The following is a 19,190-nucleotide window of genomic DNA, read 5'->3' on the forward strand; positions in this document are numbered from 1 at the left end:
GGCTTCCTGGAAGATGAGGACTTGAACTTGATGACAGAGGAGAGTAGGAATTGGATGGAGGGATCAGAGTGCGTGCAGAGGGCATCTCCTCACGGGAGTGTGGTGTTTGCAAAAGCACAGTGGGAGAAAGGTGCCCTCCCTTTCTGAAGGACATCGAGGAGATCAGTATGTGTGAGAAAGAGTTTGTGGAAGAGCCTCATGGGAGACGAAATGCACAGGCAGCTCCAGATTGCCTAGATCCATGACATTGGTAGGGGACAGGGCAGAGACAGGGCAGCGTCACTTGGAAGGATCAGGCTCAGAGGTTCATGGTGTGGTTTCTCCAGTAATGTTCTTCAGAGGATGTAGCACCTTGGGAAAACTCTCCTTCATTCCTCTGAGATTCATAACTTTAGACCAGAAACTTGCTTATAGCTTCAAGCAGTCCCTTGCTTATTAATTTTGAAACATTTAATCTTGTACTACTACTTTTTGGTCTTCCTAAGCAGGGCAGGGTTGCCTTGAGCTAAACCCAGGATGCTTTGAAAACAACATAAAACACCTTACAAATGGCAATTTGTCCCCTCTATCCTGAGTCAAGGAGTAACCAAAGGGATATGTTTGAGGCACAGAGAGTATGATCTGTGGGTCACACCATGGTAGGCCTAAACTCTAGTTGATTATCCTCATTGCAAAACTTCCATGCCTCTAGTAATTAAATGTGCAAATGATAACAACCTTTTTTTTTTTTTTTCTGCCAGGGGAATTGATCCCTATGACAAACCGAATACCATCTACATTGAACGACATGAACCCTCTGGCTACTCCACTGTTTTCCGAAGTACAGATTTCTTCCAGTCCCGGGAAAACCAGGAAGTGATCCTTGAGGAAGTGAGAGATTTTCAGCTTCGGGACAAGTACATGTTTGCTACAAAGGTGGTGGTAAGTTGAATGTACTAAAGAATAAACTACTTTTGAGTTTCCTTTGTGAAGTTTGGCATTCTGTGATTAAACAGGTGAGTTTGCATACACAGGAATTGGAAGGATGTGCTTGGGACAGATTGACTGAAGGAATCTCAACATTGACAACACTGACGAACATTCCCAAAGGGCTTGGCAGGTGCTAGGAAGTCAGAGGAGTGGAGAGGCCTAGGACAAACACTCAAAGTGGCTCTAGGCTCTAGGAATTTGGTTGTTTCCTGGTAGCCAAGCATCCTTGACAAAGACGTATTTCTTTGAAATCCAATGAAAAGAACAAAGAATGGAGGGTGGCTCAGTGGCTTCTTTCCTTTAATCCCACTGCCTGATTTCCTTTAAACTTAGGCTGATTTCTTTGAGATTTTTCAACACTTGTTAATTTACATGGCTAATAGGATGTGTAGTCATTGGCTAGTGGGAGTTAATGCTCTAAGAAAGCAGTAATTAAGCTTCCAGCTGTCAGTAGCTTAACTCTCAGCCTTTGGGAAAATCTTCCCCTTGATTTGATGTGTTGGAGCCAGGTGCCGAAATGGTGGGCTTGCTCATTCAAAACCAGAGTTGATTACTTAACAGGACTTGTCTTGAAATTGTATTGAGTTCAGTCTTTATCTCCCTGGTTGTAAAGGAAAAAACCAGGCCCAGTCAAGGGCAGGCGGGGCTCTTATTTCTGGGAGGCTACTAGCTTGCTTTCCTGATGGTGCCCTTCCCTTGTTGACTCAGGCTCTGTTGAAGGCCTTTGCTAACTGGGAGGTTGCTCTGTTGTCTTTCACCGTTAACCTTAGAGACTGAAATCAGACGTAATGTTTTCCTTCAGGTTCTCATTTACTTCTATAATTGGTAGCAGGCCAGGTGGAAGTAGGTCAACCTTCTTAGTAGGATTTTAGGGTCAAGAGAGGATCTCCCCAGCAGGAAAAGCAGGGAGTAAGGACAGAATGAGAAGAGAGATGTGGGTGGCTAAAGGCTAGAGGCATTTCCAGTTACATACCTTGCAAAATGTTCTGAAAAACCATTAGCCTATGGCAGTTTTTCTTGTCAGGCCATTTGCATTGACCCATAGACATTGGTTCAGTGCCTTCCTGCCTTGACTGTTTCTTTCTTTATCTTTCTCTTAAACACACATGCACAAATATGTACAGCAGCCCAGAAACAGAAGCATCCTTGAATGGCTTTGGGCAGGGATGGGGTGATGGGAACACACAGATGAGAAATCAGGCCCAAGCACTGGTGCCTTGTGACATCAGTTGGACAGTCTTGAGTTTTTAGTATGGTCTAAAACCTTGTCTTCAGTTCTCCAGGGTTTATAGGCCTTTTCTGCCTTAGTGCCTTGGGCCTGGAATTATTGTGTGATTTTAATTCTGAACTCCAAAACACATTGACTGACTGCCTGGTTTGTCCTCCTTTTTGCGTGAACCAGGGCAGGATGGATAGCTGTTGTGCATTTCTCTTAACCGGGTTATTTCTAGGTGTCACGGTCGAGAGTTTAAGTTATATCCCAGCTGGGCCGGGCATGGTGGCTCATGCCTGTAATCCCAGCACTTTGGGAGTCTGAGGTGGGTGGATCACTTGAGGTCAGTAGTTCGAGACGAGCCTGGTCAACATGGTGAAACCCCGTCTCTACTAAAAATACAAAAATTAGTCTGGTGTGGTGGCACATGCTTGTAATCCCAGCTACTCGGAAGGCCGAGGCAGGAGAATTGCTTGAATTCGGGAGGTGGAGGTTGCAGTGAGCCAAGATCAGGCCATTGCACTCCAATCTGAGCAACAGAGCAAGACTCTGTCTCAAAAAAAAAAAAAGTTATATTCTAGCTGGAGCTTTCCGTGCCCTCCATTCCAGTCTGACAGCTATGTCTGTTCTCCAGATATATCTGATTTACAGAGTGCCTGTGGTGAGTTTTTAATTAAACCTGGCCAGTGGTAAGATTAGGGGTCATGTTTGTTTTGATCTCACTGATACAGTACCCAGTGCCTTGTGCTATGTTTGATACGCAGCAGATGCACAATAGAGTTGAATGAATGCCATGTTTGCCCACCTAATTTAAAAAGTAGTCAATTTTTAGAAATTTGGTGGGAGAGGTATTAAATTTTTGGTACTTTTATAGGCAATTCTTAACTCTCTGTATGGCTTTTTTATTTATATGCTGTTGGTGGCAAAATTGTAGTTATGAGCTGGCTCCTCCTTCTGCACATGGATGAGCCACCAGATTCCAGGGCCAGTGGTGTTAGCGAGAGGATGTAGGTAAGATGAGTTAGGCCACCACTGAGAGGTGTTTCCCAAATTGTGGTCTTAGGAGTACCCACGTCAGCATCAGGCAAGGACAGTTGTTACAAGTGCAGATTGCAGGGCTCAAATGCACTTTTCCCCAGATCATCCCAAGGTTGTCTAACAATCACCAGTTTGACAAACTCTGCCCTGAGCTTTCTACAGGCAGATGCTTCAAATGACAGAGTTGTACTACTGTCTAGGGAATATTTCTCAAGGGATGGATTGATGGGAAAAGAAACACAACTGGCTGTGGATAGCACATTAAATATGTGCTTTCCTCCTTTTTATTACATCAGACTGCTAAACCACAAAGATAAACAAAGTTGGCCTTGGTCAGATAATCCCCTCCCAGTAGGAGTGTTGAAACCTGCAAGTGTAACTTTTTATCTGGGGTCTGCCTAGCTCTAAGGCTGCCTGAGCTTGGGAAATTCCAGCTGGCTTTAGTGTTAAATGAATTCAAATCAAATTGGGAAAATCAAAGAACTGATTTTAAAACTACAGAAAGCTGGTTTTGCATGATTAACTCTTTTGCTTCCTTCCAGCACCATGAATGATTACAGTCCTTTGCAAGCTACTGTTTCAGCCCCCTGGCTTCTGGACTGGAGCTGGTGTCCAGGTCTTCAGAACCTCCTGGTACCCTGTTGGCCTCGCTCTGGCTTTGTAATGTGCTTTGTATTTTTTGCCCTTAAGTTGCCTTGTTTAATTTTTATTCCTTGCTTTTTGACATGAAGTTCACTTATTTGTCTTCATAGTCTACCTCAAAATGATAGGGCCATTAAAGAAACAATGAGGTTCCTCTGTGATTTGTTAATTTGGTAATATACAACTGTTAGGCTCTTTCAGTAGATAACAGTAATTGCTGAAAAGCTTGAGGTGGGTCAGGGTTAGCTACTCCCCTACAACCTCACAACCTCATAACCTCACTACCAGATTAAGATTATCATGCAAGCCAGGCCCAGATATTTCTTGCACAAATGTGTATCAGTAAGCAAAGACATGATCTGTGGACTTGAAGTCTCTTCTGTGACCTTACAGATGATGCAGCCACCCACGCCTTGCATGCTGCAGACTCTGTGTTCTAGAGTGGATGCTAGGAAACTGTGGCCCACCACCTGTTTTTGTAAATGAAGTTTTACTGGGATGCAGCCATGCTCGTTGCTTATTTGTGGTCTAAGGTTGCTTTCATGCCCAGTGGTAGAGTTGCATAGGTACCTATACAGAGGCAGTATGGCTCCAAAAGCCTAAAATATCTATTATCTGGACCTTTACAGATAGTTGTCTCACTTCCTGTAGTTGCTGACTATGCTGATAGTTGTCTGTTACCCCTTCAGTTGGCATCAGGTAACTGGAATCGCAATGTCTTGACAGGTCCCAGGCATTATCCCGAAAAGTATAGGTTATGGGCCTCTCTAAATTGTTATGCCCTGTTAATGACAGGATGGTATCTTTAGAATATTATGACCAATTCAAATATTTTGATGTCACACCAATCTCCCAAGTGAGGGTCCATGTGTATTTTCATGATTCTGACTAAGCAACCACGAAATTCACTATTGAAAACCAATTTTCAACCTTAAGCTAATTTAGTCTCTAATGTTGATCAGAGGTAACAGAACAGTTTAGTAACTGCTACAGGGTGTTGTGGGCTTCTAGATGAGAAATCAGCTGACAAAACTGTGTTGTGAATTATAGGATAACTGACCCAAACCAAACTACTTATAAATTATTTTAACTATGTTACTTAAATGTATAGGCACCCAATGCTTATAACTCTCATATGTGATCAATAAAACCCAGATATTTACAGATTAAAAATAAAACTATAATAACAATACATTTAAAATTAATATTTGTTACAACTGTGTTGAGATACAATTCACATTCTGCAAAATTTACCCTTTTTAAGTGTGCAATTTAGTGGTATTTAGTTTATTCGTAAGGTTGTGCAATGATCATCATTACCTAATTCCAAATATTTTTATCACCTCAGAAAGAAACCACATACCCCTTACCATTACTTCCTTCTCCTCCCTGATGCTGGTAACCACTAACCTAGTATCTTTATGGCTTTTTCAATTTTGGGCATTTTATGTAATGGAAATCATACAATTTGTGACTTTATTAGTCCATTTTCATACTGCTATGATGAAATGCCCGACACTGGGTTATTTGTAAAGAAAAAGAGGTTTAATAGACTCACAGTTCCACATGGCTGGAGAGGCCTCACAATCAAGGCGGAAGGTGAAGGAGGAGCAAAGGCATGGCTTACATGGCGGCAGGCAAGAGAGCGTGTGCAGGGGAACTGCCCTTTATAAAACCATCAGATTTTGTGAGACTTATTCATTATCATGAGAACAGCACAGGAAAACCCGCCCCCATGATTCAGTTACCTCCCACCAGGTCCCTCCCATGACACGTGGGGATTATGGGAGCTACAATTCAAGATGAGATTTGGGTGGGGACACAGCCAAACCATATCAGTGACCTTTTGTGACTGGTTTCTTTCACAGTATTAATGTTTTCAAGTTTCATTTATATTGTAGCATGTATCGTTACTTTAACCATTTTTAATGGCTGACTAGTATTGTAATGAATATAACACATTTTATTTATCCGTGTATTAGTTGGTGGCCATTTGGCTTGTGTCTACTATTTTACTGCTACAAACAGTGGTGCTGTGAATGTTCGTGTGCAAGTTTGTGTGTGAACTTATGTTTTAATTCTGTTAGTTTATACCTGGGAGCGTAACTACTGGGTCATGTGACATTTTTTTTTTTTTTTTCTTTTTTTTTTGAGATGGAGTCTCACTCTGTCGCTCAGGCTGGAGTGCAGTGGTGCGATCTCGGCTCACTGCAAGCTCCGCCTCCTGGGTTCATGCCATTCTCCTGTCTCAGCCTCCCGAGTAGCTGGGACTACAGGCGCCCGCTGCCACACCTGGCTAATTTTTTGTATTTTTTAGTAGAGACAGGGTTTCACTATGTTAGCCAGGGTGGTCTTGATCTCCTAACCTCGTGATCCACCCACCTTGGACTCCCAAAGTGCTGGGATTACAGGCGTGAGCCACCATGCCTGGCCGACAATTCTATGTTTAACTTTTCGAGAATCAGTCAAGTGGTTTTCCAAAACTATTGTACCATTTTATATTCCCACCAGAAATGTATTAAGTTGTAGTTTTCCCATATCCTTGTCAACATTTGCTACTGTTTTTTGGATGATAGCCATCCCAGTTAAGTGTGAAGTGGTATCTTATGGTTTTCATTTGAATTCCTGATGGCTAAGGATGTTGAACATCTTTTCACGTGGCTGTTGGCCATTTGTATGTCTTTCTTGGATGGATGTCTATTCAAGTCCTTTGTCCGTTTTTAAATTGGGTTCTTTTTTGTTGTTGAGTTATAATAGTTCTTTATTCTATATATTCTTTATATACAAGTTATATGATTTGCAAATCTTTTCTGCCATTCCGTGGTTTATCTTTTTACTTTTTTCTTTTTCAGCACTGAAGTTTTTATTTTTATTTTATTTTTTTGAGTTGGGGGTCTTCCTCTGTCACCCAGGCTGGAGTACAGTGGAGCGATCGTGGCTCACTGCAGCCGTGATCTTTGTGTGCTCAAGCAATCCTCCTACCTCAGCCTCCCAAGTAGCTGGGACCACAGGCATGTGCCACCATACCTGTTAATTTTTTTATTTTTTGTAGAGACGGGGTTTCATCATGTTGCCCAGGCTGGTCTCAAACTCCTGGGCTCAAGCAATCCTCCCACCTTGGCCTCCCAAAGTATTGGGATTGCAGGCACGAGCCACCATGCCCAGCCATGTTTTTAATTTTGATGAAGTTCAGTTTGTCAATTTTTTTTGTTGCCTGTGCTATTGTTATATCCAAGAAACTATTGCCTAATCTGAGGTCATGAAGATATACTTCCCTTTCCTTTAAGAGTTATGTAGTTTTAGTTCTTACAGTCTTTGATTCATTTTCAATTAATTTTTGTATCTAGTGTGAAATAGTTATTTACCTTCATTCTTTTGCATGTGGATAACCAGTTGTCCTACCACCATTTGTTGAAAAGGCTATACTTTTTCCTTGGCACCTTGGTTGGAAATTATTTTCTCATAAATATGAGAATTTATTTCTGGACTCCTTCTCTCTTTTTTTTTGAGACAGTTTTGCTGTCACCTAGGCTGGGATATAGTGGCATTGTCATGGCTCACTGCAGCTTTGAACTCCCAGGCTCAATGGTCCTCCCGCCCCAGCCTCCTGAGTAGCTGCAACTGCAGGCATGCACCACTGTGCCTGGCTAAATTTTTGAAGAGACAGGGTCTCACTATGTTGCCCAGGCCACTGCACCTGGCCTGTTTCTGGACTCTTAATTCTATTCCATTAATCTATATATCTACCCCTATGCCAGCATCACACTGTCTCGATTACTGTAGTTCTCTAATAAGTTTTGAATTTGGAAAATTTGAACTCTCCAACTTTGTTCTTTTTCAAGATTGTATTGGCTATTCTGGGTTCCTTGCATTTCCTTGTGTATTTTAAGATCAGCTTGTCAATTGTTTGCCAAAACAAAACAAAACAAAAACCACAGATAGGATTTTGATAGAGATTGATCTACAGATTCAACACAATTTGGAGAGTGTTATCATCTTAATATATCATGCCTTCCAATGCATGGACAAAGGATATTCTTCCATTTATTTAGGTTTTCTTTAATGTCTTTCAACTGGGTTTTCTGGTTTTCAGTGTACAAGTCCCGGACTTCTTTAGTTAAAAATTTTTTCCTGGCCGGGTGCGGTGGCTCACACCTGTAATATCAGCACTTTTGGAGGCTGAGGTGGGCGGATCACGAGGCCAGGAGTTCGAGACCAGCCTGGCCAATATGGCGAAACCCCGTCTCTACTAAAAATACAAAAATTAGCTGGGCGTGGTGGAGCGCACCTGTAGTCCTAGCTACTCGGGAGACTGAGGCCGAAGAATCGCTTGAACCTGGGAGGTGGAGATTGCAGTGAGCTGAGATCGTGCCACTGCACTCCAGCCTGGGTGACAGAGCGAGACTCTGTCTCAAAAAAAAAATTTCCTAAGTATTCTTTTTGGCTCCATTGTAAATGGTTCTTTTCTAAATTTTATTTTCAGATTGTTCATTGCTAATATATAGAAACATGATTGATTTTTGTATTATTGATCTTATATTCTACAATCTTGCTGAACTTTATTAGTTCTAACTTTTTTGGTGTGTGTATTCCTTAGGATTTTCTGTTTACAAGATGATGTTGTCTGCTAAAAGAGACAACATCATCCTTTAATTCTTCCTTTTCAGTCTGGAGGCTTTTTATTTATTTATTTTTTTGCCCAACTGCCTTGGCTAGAACCTCTAGTAAAATGTTGACTAGGAGTGGAGAGAGTAGGCATCCTTGTCTTATTCCTGATCTTAGGGGAAATGCATTCAGTCTTATTAAGTATGATTTTTAACTGTGAAGTTTTTCTAGATGTCCTTTATCAATTTGAGGAAGGTTCCCTTCTATTCCTGGGTTGTTGAGTGTTTTTATCATGAAAAAATCTGGGATTTTGTCAGTGCTTTTTCTGTGTCAGTTGTGATGATCATATGTTTCTTTTTTTTCCTCCTTTAGTCTATTAACATTGAATATTACACTGATGGATCTTTCTCATATGTTAAACCAATGCACATTTTTGGAATGAATCCCACATGCTCTTGGTTTATAATCATTTTTATCCTTTAATTTTTTTGGCAGACTTTACCATCTTTGTGGGAAGTTTTCTGGATACTAATTCAATCTTTTCAGTTTTTAAAATTTCTCTCTGGTTCAGTTTCAGCAGTTTGTATCTTTCTAGTAATTTGCTCATTTATTCTAGGTTATTTAATTTTTAATTATTCATAGTGTTCACACTAATCTTTTTTTTATTTCTGTGAGGTTGTTAATGATGTTTCTTATTTCTTTCCTAATTTTAGTAATTTGAGTCTTCTCTTATTTTCTTGGTAAGTCTAGCTTGTAGTCTAGTTTATTAAATGTTGTTAATCTTTTCAAAGAATCAATATATTATTTGAGTAATTTTCTTTATTATTTTTCTCTTCTCTATTTCATTTATTCCTACTGTAATCTTTATATTTCTTTCATTCTGCTTGCTTTGGGCTTAGTTTGCCCTTATGTTTCTATGTTCTTAAGGTGGATAGTCAGGTTATTGATTTGATATTTTTCTTCTTTTTTTATATAAGTGATTACGGGTATACATTTTCCTCTAATCACTGCTTTAGCTGCATTTCATATGCTTATGTTTTCATTTTCATTCATCTTATTTTCTAATGACTCTTGTGATTCCTTTTGACTCACTGATGATTTTTGAATGTGTTGTTTAATTTCAATATATTTGTGAATTTCCTTCTCTTTTTGGTTTCTCATTTTATTCTATTATGATCACAGAATGTACTTTATATGGTTTCAGTTCTTTTTAAATGTATTGGGGCTTATTTTGATACTTAACATCTGTTATCCTTGAGAATGTGGCTGAACATGTGGAATGAAACGTGTGCTTTGAGAAGAATGTGTATTCTGCTGTTGTTGGGTATTATGTTCTATAAATGTTTATTAAATCTACTTGGCTGATGGTGATGTTCAGTTTATCTTTTTCCTTTTCTGCCTTGTTCTATATTGAAGGTGGGAAAATCTTCAACTGTTGAAATCTTTAAGTATTATCATCTTGATTATTTATTTCTCCCTTCAATTCTGGCAGTTTTCCCTCATGTGCTTTGGAGTTCTGTTGTTAGGTGCATATATGTTTATGATTGTTAATTCTTCTAGATTGACACTTTCATCATTATTAAATGTCCTTCCTTGTCTCTAGTAACTATTTTTTGTCTTAAATTCTATTTTGCCTATTCTTTTCTTCTGGGTACAGTAAACATGGTATATTAGTCCGTTTTCATGCTGCTGATAAAGACATACCCAACACTGGGCAATTTACAAAAAAGGTTTATAATGGACTTACAGTTCCACATGGCTGGGAAGCCTCACAATCATGGTGGAAGGCAAGCAGGAGCAAGTCATGTCTTACATGGATGACAGCAGGCAAAGAGAGCTCATGCAGGGAAACTCCTCCTTTTTAAAACCATCAGATCTCATGAGACTTATTCACTATCAGGAGAACAGTGATAACACTATCATGGAAAAGACCTGCCCCCATGGTTCAATTACCTCCCACCTGGTCCCTCCCATGACATGTGGGAATTCAAGATGAGATTTGGGTGGGGACACAGCCAAACCATATCACATGGCATATCATTTTTTCATCCTTGTAGTTTCAATCTATTTGTATCTTTGAATCCTTGTAAATAGCATATGGTTGTGTCAGGTCTTTTATGCATTCTTTTAATTTCTGCCTTTTGATTAGGATGTTTAATTTACTTACATTTAATGTAATTACTGAAAGGTAGACTACATATCTGCTATTTTGCTGTTTGCTTTCTATATTCCTGATAAATTTTTTTTGGATCCTTTATTACTTCATTACTGCCTTTTTTGTATTAAATACAGATTTTCTAGGATGACATTTAAATTCCCTTGTACCTTCTTTCACTAAATTTTTCCCAGGTGTTTTCTTAATCTGTGCTTTGGGGATTACAATAAATATCTTAATTTATGAAATCTAATTTGGATTAATAACAATGTAACTTCAGTAGTGTACAAAATCTTTGTCATTATATAGCTTTATTGTGTCCCTGCTTTTGTGCTATTATTGTTTCATCTTTATACTCTTTAAGCCCACAGCACAGTTTTAGTCTAATTGAGGACTCCTTAGATGAGTCATTTTTCTTTTGCTGCTTTCCAAGGTTCTTTATCTTTGGCTTTCAGCAGTTTTACTGTGGTGTGTCTGGGTATGGGTCTCTGAGTTTATCCTTTTAGGAATTCATTGAGCTTACTGGATTTATGTTTTTCATCAAATTTGGGGAGTTTTGGGTCATTATTTCTTCAAATTTTCTTTCTCCTTTATTCTCTCATCTCATCAGTGACTTCGGTAATGTGTATGTCAGGACACTTGATGGTGTTTCCTGGGTCTTTTAGGCTGTTTATTTTTAACATTCTTTTTTGTTGTTGTTGTCAGACTGAGACATCACAATTGACATGTCTTAAAGTTCACTGCTTTTTTATTTTCCTGGTTCAAATCTTCTGTTGAACCCCTCTACTAAATTTTTCTTTTGATTTATTATACTTTTCAACTCCCAAATTTCTATTTGCTGGTTTTTAAAAAATATTTCTATTTCTTTATTGATATTCTCTATTTGATGAGGCATTGTTCTCATACTGTCCTTTCATACTTTATACATGATTTCTTTTAGTCCTTTGAACATATTTATGATAGCTTATTTAATTTTTTTTTTACTTAGTCTAATGTCTGAGCTTTTAAGGACAATTTCTACTGACTACTCTTTTTGCTTGTGTATAGGCTATACTTTGTTGTTTCTTTGCTTGTCCTGTGATTTTTTTTGTTGAAAACTGGACATTTTAAATGGTGTGGCAGCTCCGAACCACTGACACCCCCTCCTCAGGGTTTTGTGTTGTTGCTGTTTGTTGTTGCTGTTTTTGTTGTTGTTGTTATTGTTGTTCAGGGAGTTTCTTGTACTGCTATCAAGTTTGTGTTCTTTATTGTTTTTGCTACTGAAGTGTCTCATAATTTAGTTTATTGGTCAGCTAATGATAAGACAGAGATTTTCTTAAACTCTTTGAACCACTAAGTCTCTCAGTCTTTGCTAATGGCCTCTGGGTGTGTGTTAGGGTATACCTTCAATGCTTTCGCAGGCAGTTTACAACTCTGTCCTAGCCTTCACTTCCTGCTTATGTAGAGCTTCAAGATTAGCTGGAGGTAAGAGACTAGACCCCATTCATTTCTTTCTTGAGCATACTCACGGCTCTTATGTGCTTGACCTTGTAGAGTCCCAGGAATACTCTAGAGCTTATTAAAGCCTCCTAAGGGCATCTTCTTCCCCAGTTTTTCCTTTTAAGCTTTTTAGTTAGCCTCTTTTTAATTCCTGATTGGTAATACTGTCTTCAGAAGTTACAGTGATAAGCCTTTGCTAATTTTTATTCACTATTTTCAGTAAATGCCTTGGCTGGCTATAAGGCTGTCTATATCATGAACCAAGTCAGGCTATGTAAAGACAAGAGCTGATAATGCAGCTTTCCTGTGAGCCCCCAGACAGGTCAGGCTTTTTGGGAACTCCAGACCTATTCTGTCCTCTCCAGTGGCTGCTAGGCTGCTGTTTTTCACAGCTATTGTAGATATGAGGCTGTGGGTTTCCAAGGCTACCACAGAGCTAGAGAGAGGGGGATGGGATTAGGGCAAATGAAAACATCACAAAGCTGGCTATTTTTGCCAAGATTCAGCCATTGTTCTTGAGTAAATGTGCCTTGGATTTTTGCAACCCTTTATTTCATTTGCAGAATTCTGAAAAAGTTGATTTTGAGGATTTTTGTCAGTGTTTTTCTTGCTTTTATGGATAAGTATATTTTTAGAGTTCCTAGAAATGCTTCCAATTAATATTAACTTTGTAAACTTTATTATAGGCATTTTCCAACCTACACGAAAGAACAGTTAATGCTGATATGACCTCCCCACGTGCCCTCATCCAACTTCAATATTACTTACCTACATTTGCCAACCTCTCCTTAGCTATCTACTCACTACTTTTTTCCCCCCTGGAATATCCCAGATGTCGGATTTTAGCTATGTTTTATTTATGATTTTTTTTTTTTGTAAACAACATTAAGGTGGATGAGGATGTTTTGCTGAACCTTTGTTGCTGCTCCAAGGGAGGATGTGACCCATGGCTCTGGTGCTTCTGAACTAGTGGCCCTGTGCGTCCCCATGCCCTGGGAGGGCTTAGTTCTTTACCCATTTTCTCTAGCTGAGCTGCCATGCAACTTTCAGTGGGATAGCTCATTGCAGTATCCTTTGGCCTTTACTTGATAAGAATGTCCTTTATTTAGTTCCTTTACTCCTCTTTTCTCCTTGATCCTCTGTTTCTTTTTGCTCTTGACACAATCTCAAATATAAATGGAAATTCAGGTTATTCAGATACCTAGATGAATTTATTTATTTAATTATTTATTTTTTTCTGAGATGGAGTCTTGCTCTGTTGCCAGGCTGGAGTGCAGCAGCATGATCTCGGCTCACCGCAACCTCCGCCTCCTGGGTTCAGGTGATTCTCCTGTCTCAGCCTCCCGAGTAGCTGGGATTACAGGCGTACTCCACCATGCCTAGCTAATTTTTCTATTTTTAGTGGAGACGGGGTTTCACCATGTCGGCCAGGATGATCTTGATCTCTTGACCTCGTGATCTGCCCACCTCGGCGTCCCAAAGTGCTGGGATTATAGGCATGAGCCACTGCACCCAGCAGAATTTATTTTTAGTTATCAGAAATGAAAACACAAAATTAAAAAAAATCTTCTTATAAATTCTCAGACTCTATAAGATTGAATTAGATTCAAATATTTAAATCATTCCTACTAGTTGATGAAGTATGTGCGTTTGTGGATGTATTAGTTGGTACAACCTTTCAGGAGGGCTATTTCATGATAGCTATCAAAAATACAAATTTTGACTTAATAATTCTTCTAAGACTGCATCCTACCAATGGTATTGTGCAGTTCTGAAAAAGTAATAAATACATGCATATATATGTGTGTGTTTAAGAATGTTTTTGGAAATAACTAAAGTGCCCACCAATAGCTGTTAAGTGGAAAGATGTCTAAGATACATTGCCAATGATAAAATTTTAAATTGTGGGACAGTAAGATACACTGTTAATGGAAAAAGTTAAGTAATACAACAGCATTTATATCATGATCCAAATTATATGTGAAAAATTAAATTGCCTGTGTCAGTTTAGAACTATATTAGGTTGCTGGTAATAGACTAGAAATAAAAATTGCTTAACCAAGTCAGGAGTTTAGTTTTCTCCCCCTTGCTGCCTGGAAGTAGGCTGTCTCGGGCTGGTATGTTGGTGTCCTGATGTTCTTGGGGACCCAGGTTTCTGTCTTAACGTTCTACCATCCTGACTAGTGATTTCCATTCTCAAGATTACCTCATGGTTCAAGACATCCATACTAGCCTTCAAGTCCTTATTGCAGTTAAGAAGAATAAGGAAAGACAGCAAGTAGGACCTCTTCCCACCAATTCCGTCTGTTTAGGCAGCCTTCTCAGAAATCCAGCACGAAACTTCTGTTTTTATCTCATTGACTAGTACTTAGTCACGTGACTTCCCATAGCTGCAAAAATGGTAGAGAAGTGCAGTCATTTATTCTGGGTGGTATCAGGGTCCCACTGCTCGGGAGGAAAGGGATAATGGGTGTTGGGGGTAGGTGTAGCAGTGTCTGTCACTATGTACGTATGCTTGCATGTGGTGGCACAGTACATTTCTGAAAGGATGCACAAGAGCTGTTAGCCACTGGGCACTCTGCAGGATAGAGTGGGAGGAGGGATGTGGAGATCAGAGCAGAGCTTCTGCATTTACCTTATACCCATCTGTGCTGTTGGATATTTTCCATGAGTATGCTTTGCTTTTTAATAATAGTGATAAAAAACAAACCAACCCAAAACCTATGGTTTATTAAGAAAAATCTCAGAGCCTTATAATACATCTTATAATCACTAGTGTGCCGTAGTTTAATTGTTAATATATTTCTTGGTGGCAGTAAAACAATACAGTAACTCTTTAAAAATCCATTAAGAATGAACCTGAATTGTCCAGGTTTAGGAATAATTCTCCAAGAAGGTAGTGGGATCGATGCATTTTGAGATTTTTTTTGATGATTGTAGTATTCTGTGATTTTTGCATTTATGAGGTAAGACTGACCTGTGAAATATATTCTTAATACTCAGGCCTCCCAGCAGCAATCGTTAAGTATTTTTAACTAATGATGGGCCTGGGTGTCATTGAGAAATCACTCTTTTTAAAGTTATACTCACAGTTGGAAGTCGTAAAAAACAAAGCATAAAAATGTGTGTTTCATTGATATGTTCCTCTATATATTCACAAAAATGTATGTGTATAGGCTGACTTAAACTAATCATCCGACATAGCCATGACATTTTATCAACTTAATGAAGGTTTTTGGAATTTATATGTAACAATTTTGCTGGGAACTGTTTTCTTATTCAGTTAATATGCTTTTACATTTTTAATAGATCCATCATTTCCTATGGCCCTATGTTTAGTACAAGCTATTAATATGGTTTTCAGGTTTCCATTTTGGTGGGCAGTCTTTCGTACCTCTCTGCCTGATTTCTTTAAAACAAACTACTTTTAACCATTTGTTCAGTGGTGGTTTGAATGTCTGCTGCTCAAATGGATTAAAAGTAACTTTGTCTTTATCAGCTGGGTCCTCACAGTATTTATGGGGCATGTATGAGCACAGGGTACTGAATCGTTATATTACAGATAAAATAAATGGATATGTTCCTTTCTCTATAGGAAGTTAATATCTATAATAAACAGCAACCTGGTCAAGGATAAGTGAAGCCAAAGTAACCCCTCTGGCTGGGAATCCCAACATCTCAATACGTTTAATAGTCATTTGTATGATTATGTCCACATGAGGGTATGCCTGCCTGTGTCTTTCCTGATAGATATGCAACATTTGCCTTCAGCTTCTGGCCATGTTCTTTTAGAGCTGGAAGAAACCACACAGAGTGTTTATAACAGTTCTTATCCTTTTTTGAGTTGTGGACTTTCTTGAGAATCTGATAAAACGTACGGAGCCTCCATAGCAAAATAAATGAGTGTATATAAAAAAATTTGCATATATGTTTACAGGGTTGCTGGACCAATTAAACCCATCTACAGGGAAGTCTTGATCCAAATAAGCTTCTCCTTTTGTATGTGAATAAACTGAAAGCTAGAGAGATTTCTGTCATTTTCTCAGTTGGTAGAGCTAGCTCTTAATCTATGCTTTTATACACATTTCCAAGATTCTTGCTGTGACTTAAAAATCTCTAAAATGCAATGTGATGTGGTCAACATCATGTTGAATACTCTACCAATGAATATGTATTCTAGCAAAAGACCTTCCTCAATGAGATTATTCAGAGATGGAAAACCAGAATCAATGAAGATTCTCTCAAGTCTTGGTGCAAATTAAAACCTTGTGACTGGAGCATCCTTGTAATCTAAAAATAGGAGTAGAAAGAAGAAAAGAACATGTTTTGTGTGCATGGTGTGTGGCTGATCTCACCCTTTAGTGGCTTGGGGGCTGTAGGCTCCTCCCTGCGTGTTTCTTCAGCCTCATCACACAATCCTCTTTCTATCTCTTACTCTGTTGAAGTGTTGGCAGCCTCCAAAAACCTCCTCTAGTCCAAGTTCTACCATCATACCATTTCCTTATCTAATATCCATGGAGTGTCTAGTGTCTGTTGCAAACCGGGTATCTAAGATGAAGCGGTACAACCCAAACTGCCCAGTGATGGCAGACATTGCAAAAATATGAATTTGCAATCACAGTCTCTATTTTGTGTTTCCAGTAGAACTGGAAGAATCTGACTCTTCTATTTTTATTTTTGCTGCTTTTGAATGACTGTAATGTGGCACCATTAATTTTTTTTTCTCCTCTTCCTTGGCAGCATCTCTTGGGCAGTGAACAGCAGTCTTCTGTCCAGCTCTGGGTCTCCTTTGGCCGGAAGCCCATGCGAGCAGCCCAGTTTGTCACAAGACATCCTATTAATGTGAGTGGGGTCTGCTTGAGGATGGGAAGAAGTATCATTGTCTTTATGCAGAGGTCAGAGGAAGGTTGTTGCAGGGATGGCCTGCTGGAGTGGATATTTTATGGCGCCTCCCTGAAGTCAGGTCTCTAGAGAGTGCAGCTATGCTTTGGGCATCGTGGTCTGTGTTTCCCACTTCACTGAAGCAGAGCTGAACGAGAGACTTAGTTTGCTTTAAGTGGAACAGCACTGGCAGAGAGAGGTTGGAGACAGAGTCAGTGCCATCTGAGCAATGTGCCAGTACTGAAGCAATGGGAAGTTTGTGCATGATAGGAATTTTTTTTATTAAGTAACTGCTGGATTGCTTGCAGGGGGTGAATTCCAGCAGAGGATAGGATTTGGGTCCCACCTTTTAGAAACAGGCTGGAGAGACTAAGAACTGAGTAGCAGAAGAAACCAGACATAAGCAAATGCTTAAATATGCAGCTTTATAACATGAAGATGGATAGGAAAAGTCTGCCTGGGATGGGGTCATTAGAGGAGCTGCCACAGGGAGGCGGTCACAGTGAAACGTCTTGACATTGGCAGGTGGTTTGGTGAAAGGTAAGTAGCTCACTTACTTACCTTCCACCAAATGAATGGGATCATACGGAGAACAGTCTTGCCAGTCCTTTGCTGGTTTCTATGGATTCTGCTTTCCTTTGGTCACCTTAGGAAAAATAAAGGGAAGTGCATTAACCCGTATTGTACTTTGTACGAATGAAAGTTCTCATGGGAAAATGAGGGAGACATTATTAATGGGAAGAGGTTTGTAGGTCATTTGTGCAGTGCAGTGGCCCATTATTTTGTGCCCCATTTGCCAGTAAGGGGCCCGCTAAGCTGCAGATCTGCCTCAGGTTCTCCAAAGGGAAAGTCGCCAAAGCTTCTTTGCCAAGGTTAGGGAGCTTCCCGTGGGCTTCAGGCCAACATTCGTCGCTAGAACATTTGAAAGTCATTGCTTCCGTGTGTATAGTAAAAGCCCACAGGGCACATTTGTTTTTTGACGTATCTTTTTTGACTTTTGATTCCAAAGGAATATTACATCGCAGATGCCTCCGAGGACCAGGTGTTTGTGTGTGTCAGCCACAGTAACAACCGCACCAATTTATACATCTCAGAGGCAGAGGGCCTGAAGTTCTCCCTGTCCTTGGAGAACGTGCTCTATTACAGCCCAGGAGGGGCCGGCAGTGACACCTTGGTGAGGTAAGGAGACTGTGAGTCCTTCTCCTGCCTTCTTAGGCCAACACAACCATTAGCTTCTCTCTGGTTCTGTGGTTTTCAACATTAGCTGCCCACGTGGATACACCCGGGGAGCTTTCGGAAACCCGATGCCTGGCTCACGTGCGCAGAGATCACCATGGGATGGGTTTGGGGTGTGGCCAGGTTATGAGGAATTTAAGAAGCGCCCTAGGTGATTCTTACGTGCAGCCAAGTCTGGGAACTACAGCTCTAGGTAACGTTTAGGGTCCGAGCTACTGTGTTAATCACTCCCTTGAGCTCCTTTTGTTCAGTTTTCTGGTTTTGTGGTTTCTGAGCAGTGAAAAACAGCACTTGGTAAATATGAGTCAGTGAGAGCTGGCATATGCGGCCAGTGGATCAGGTTAATTGATGTCATTACTCTTTTTAAGAGATAATTGGACGGTGTTTTGTAAAGAAAGGCACCAACGGCATTGATCCTTTGTCTGTAAATCGCGTGTTTAGAGCTGTTTTGTAGTCCAGCAGTGGGCGGTCTCTGAGCACCACATCCATCAAGGGGTGGTGGAGGAGTTGGGGGTTTGGGAGGGATGAATTGGTTCTTAAGATCCGTTCAGGGCCATTTATTCTGATTTGTCGTTTGACAACCAGACTTGTGTGACCTGTGTGGCTGTGGTTAGAGTCCCCTCTGCTCTTGGAAAGAGTCTCCTGTGTGAAGCTGACTGGTCTAGGGTGGGGTCTGGCTCTCCAGCCATGACAACCGGGTCTGAGGGCATGCCCCTGTGCCCACTGTTTCTGGGCAATTCATTCCATTGTCAATTTATTCACAGGTATGCTGCTGCTCTCTGCCAGACAGTGTTCTAGGTATAGCCACAAAGTAATGTATGAAGCAATAAAATATCAGAACAAAGTCCCTCTTCCATGGAGTTTGTATTCTAGTTGGGGAAGATAGAATATAAGCAAATATGTGATCTGCCTGGTAACATGTTGAAAAGAAGAATAAAGCAAGATCAGGGGATGGGGATTTGCAACGGTGTT

At 40.1% G+C, this 19,190-nt stretch overlaps 1 protein-coding gene across 6 annotated transcripts in view; it reads left to right on the plus strand.

Annotated features, from left to right (window-relative positions):
- The window catches only part of SORL1 (sortilin related receptor 1), a 181,978-nt gene that overhangs the window by 45,116 nt on the left and 117,672 nt on the right, over nucleotides 1-19,190 (plus strand). For all 6 annotated transcript variants that reach the window (XR_008669734.2, XM_055355797.2, XM_055355795.2 and 3 more), the window contains exons 6-8: nucleotides 741-921; nucleotides 16,842-16,943; nucleotides 17,992-18,161. Coding sequence is in view for 5 of the 6 variants with exons in the window: in XM_055355797.2 (XP_055211772.2) it covers nucleotides 741-921; nucleotides 16,842-16,943; nucleotides 17,992-18,161 (453 nt within the window). In the remaining variant the exon portion in view is untranslated. The remainder of the gene's footprint in view (nucleotides 1-740; nucleotides 922-16,841; nucleotides 16,944-17,991; nucleotides 18,162-19,190) is intronic.

Source organism: Gorilla gorilla, chromosome 9 (genome assembly GCF_029281585.2).
Source record: "Gorilla gorilla gorilla isolate KB3781 chromosome 9, NHGRI_mGorGor1-v2.1_pri, whole genome shotgun sequence".
NCBI classification, from domain to species: domain Eukaryota; kingdom Metazoa; phylum Chordata; class Mammalia; order Primates; family Hominidae; genus Gorilla; species Gorilla gorilla.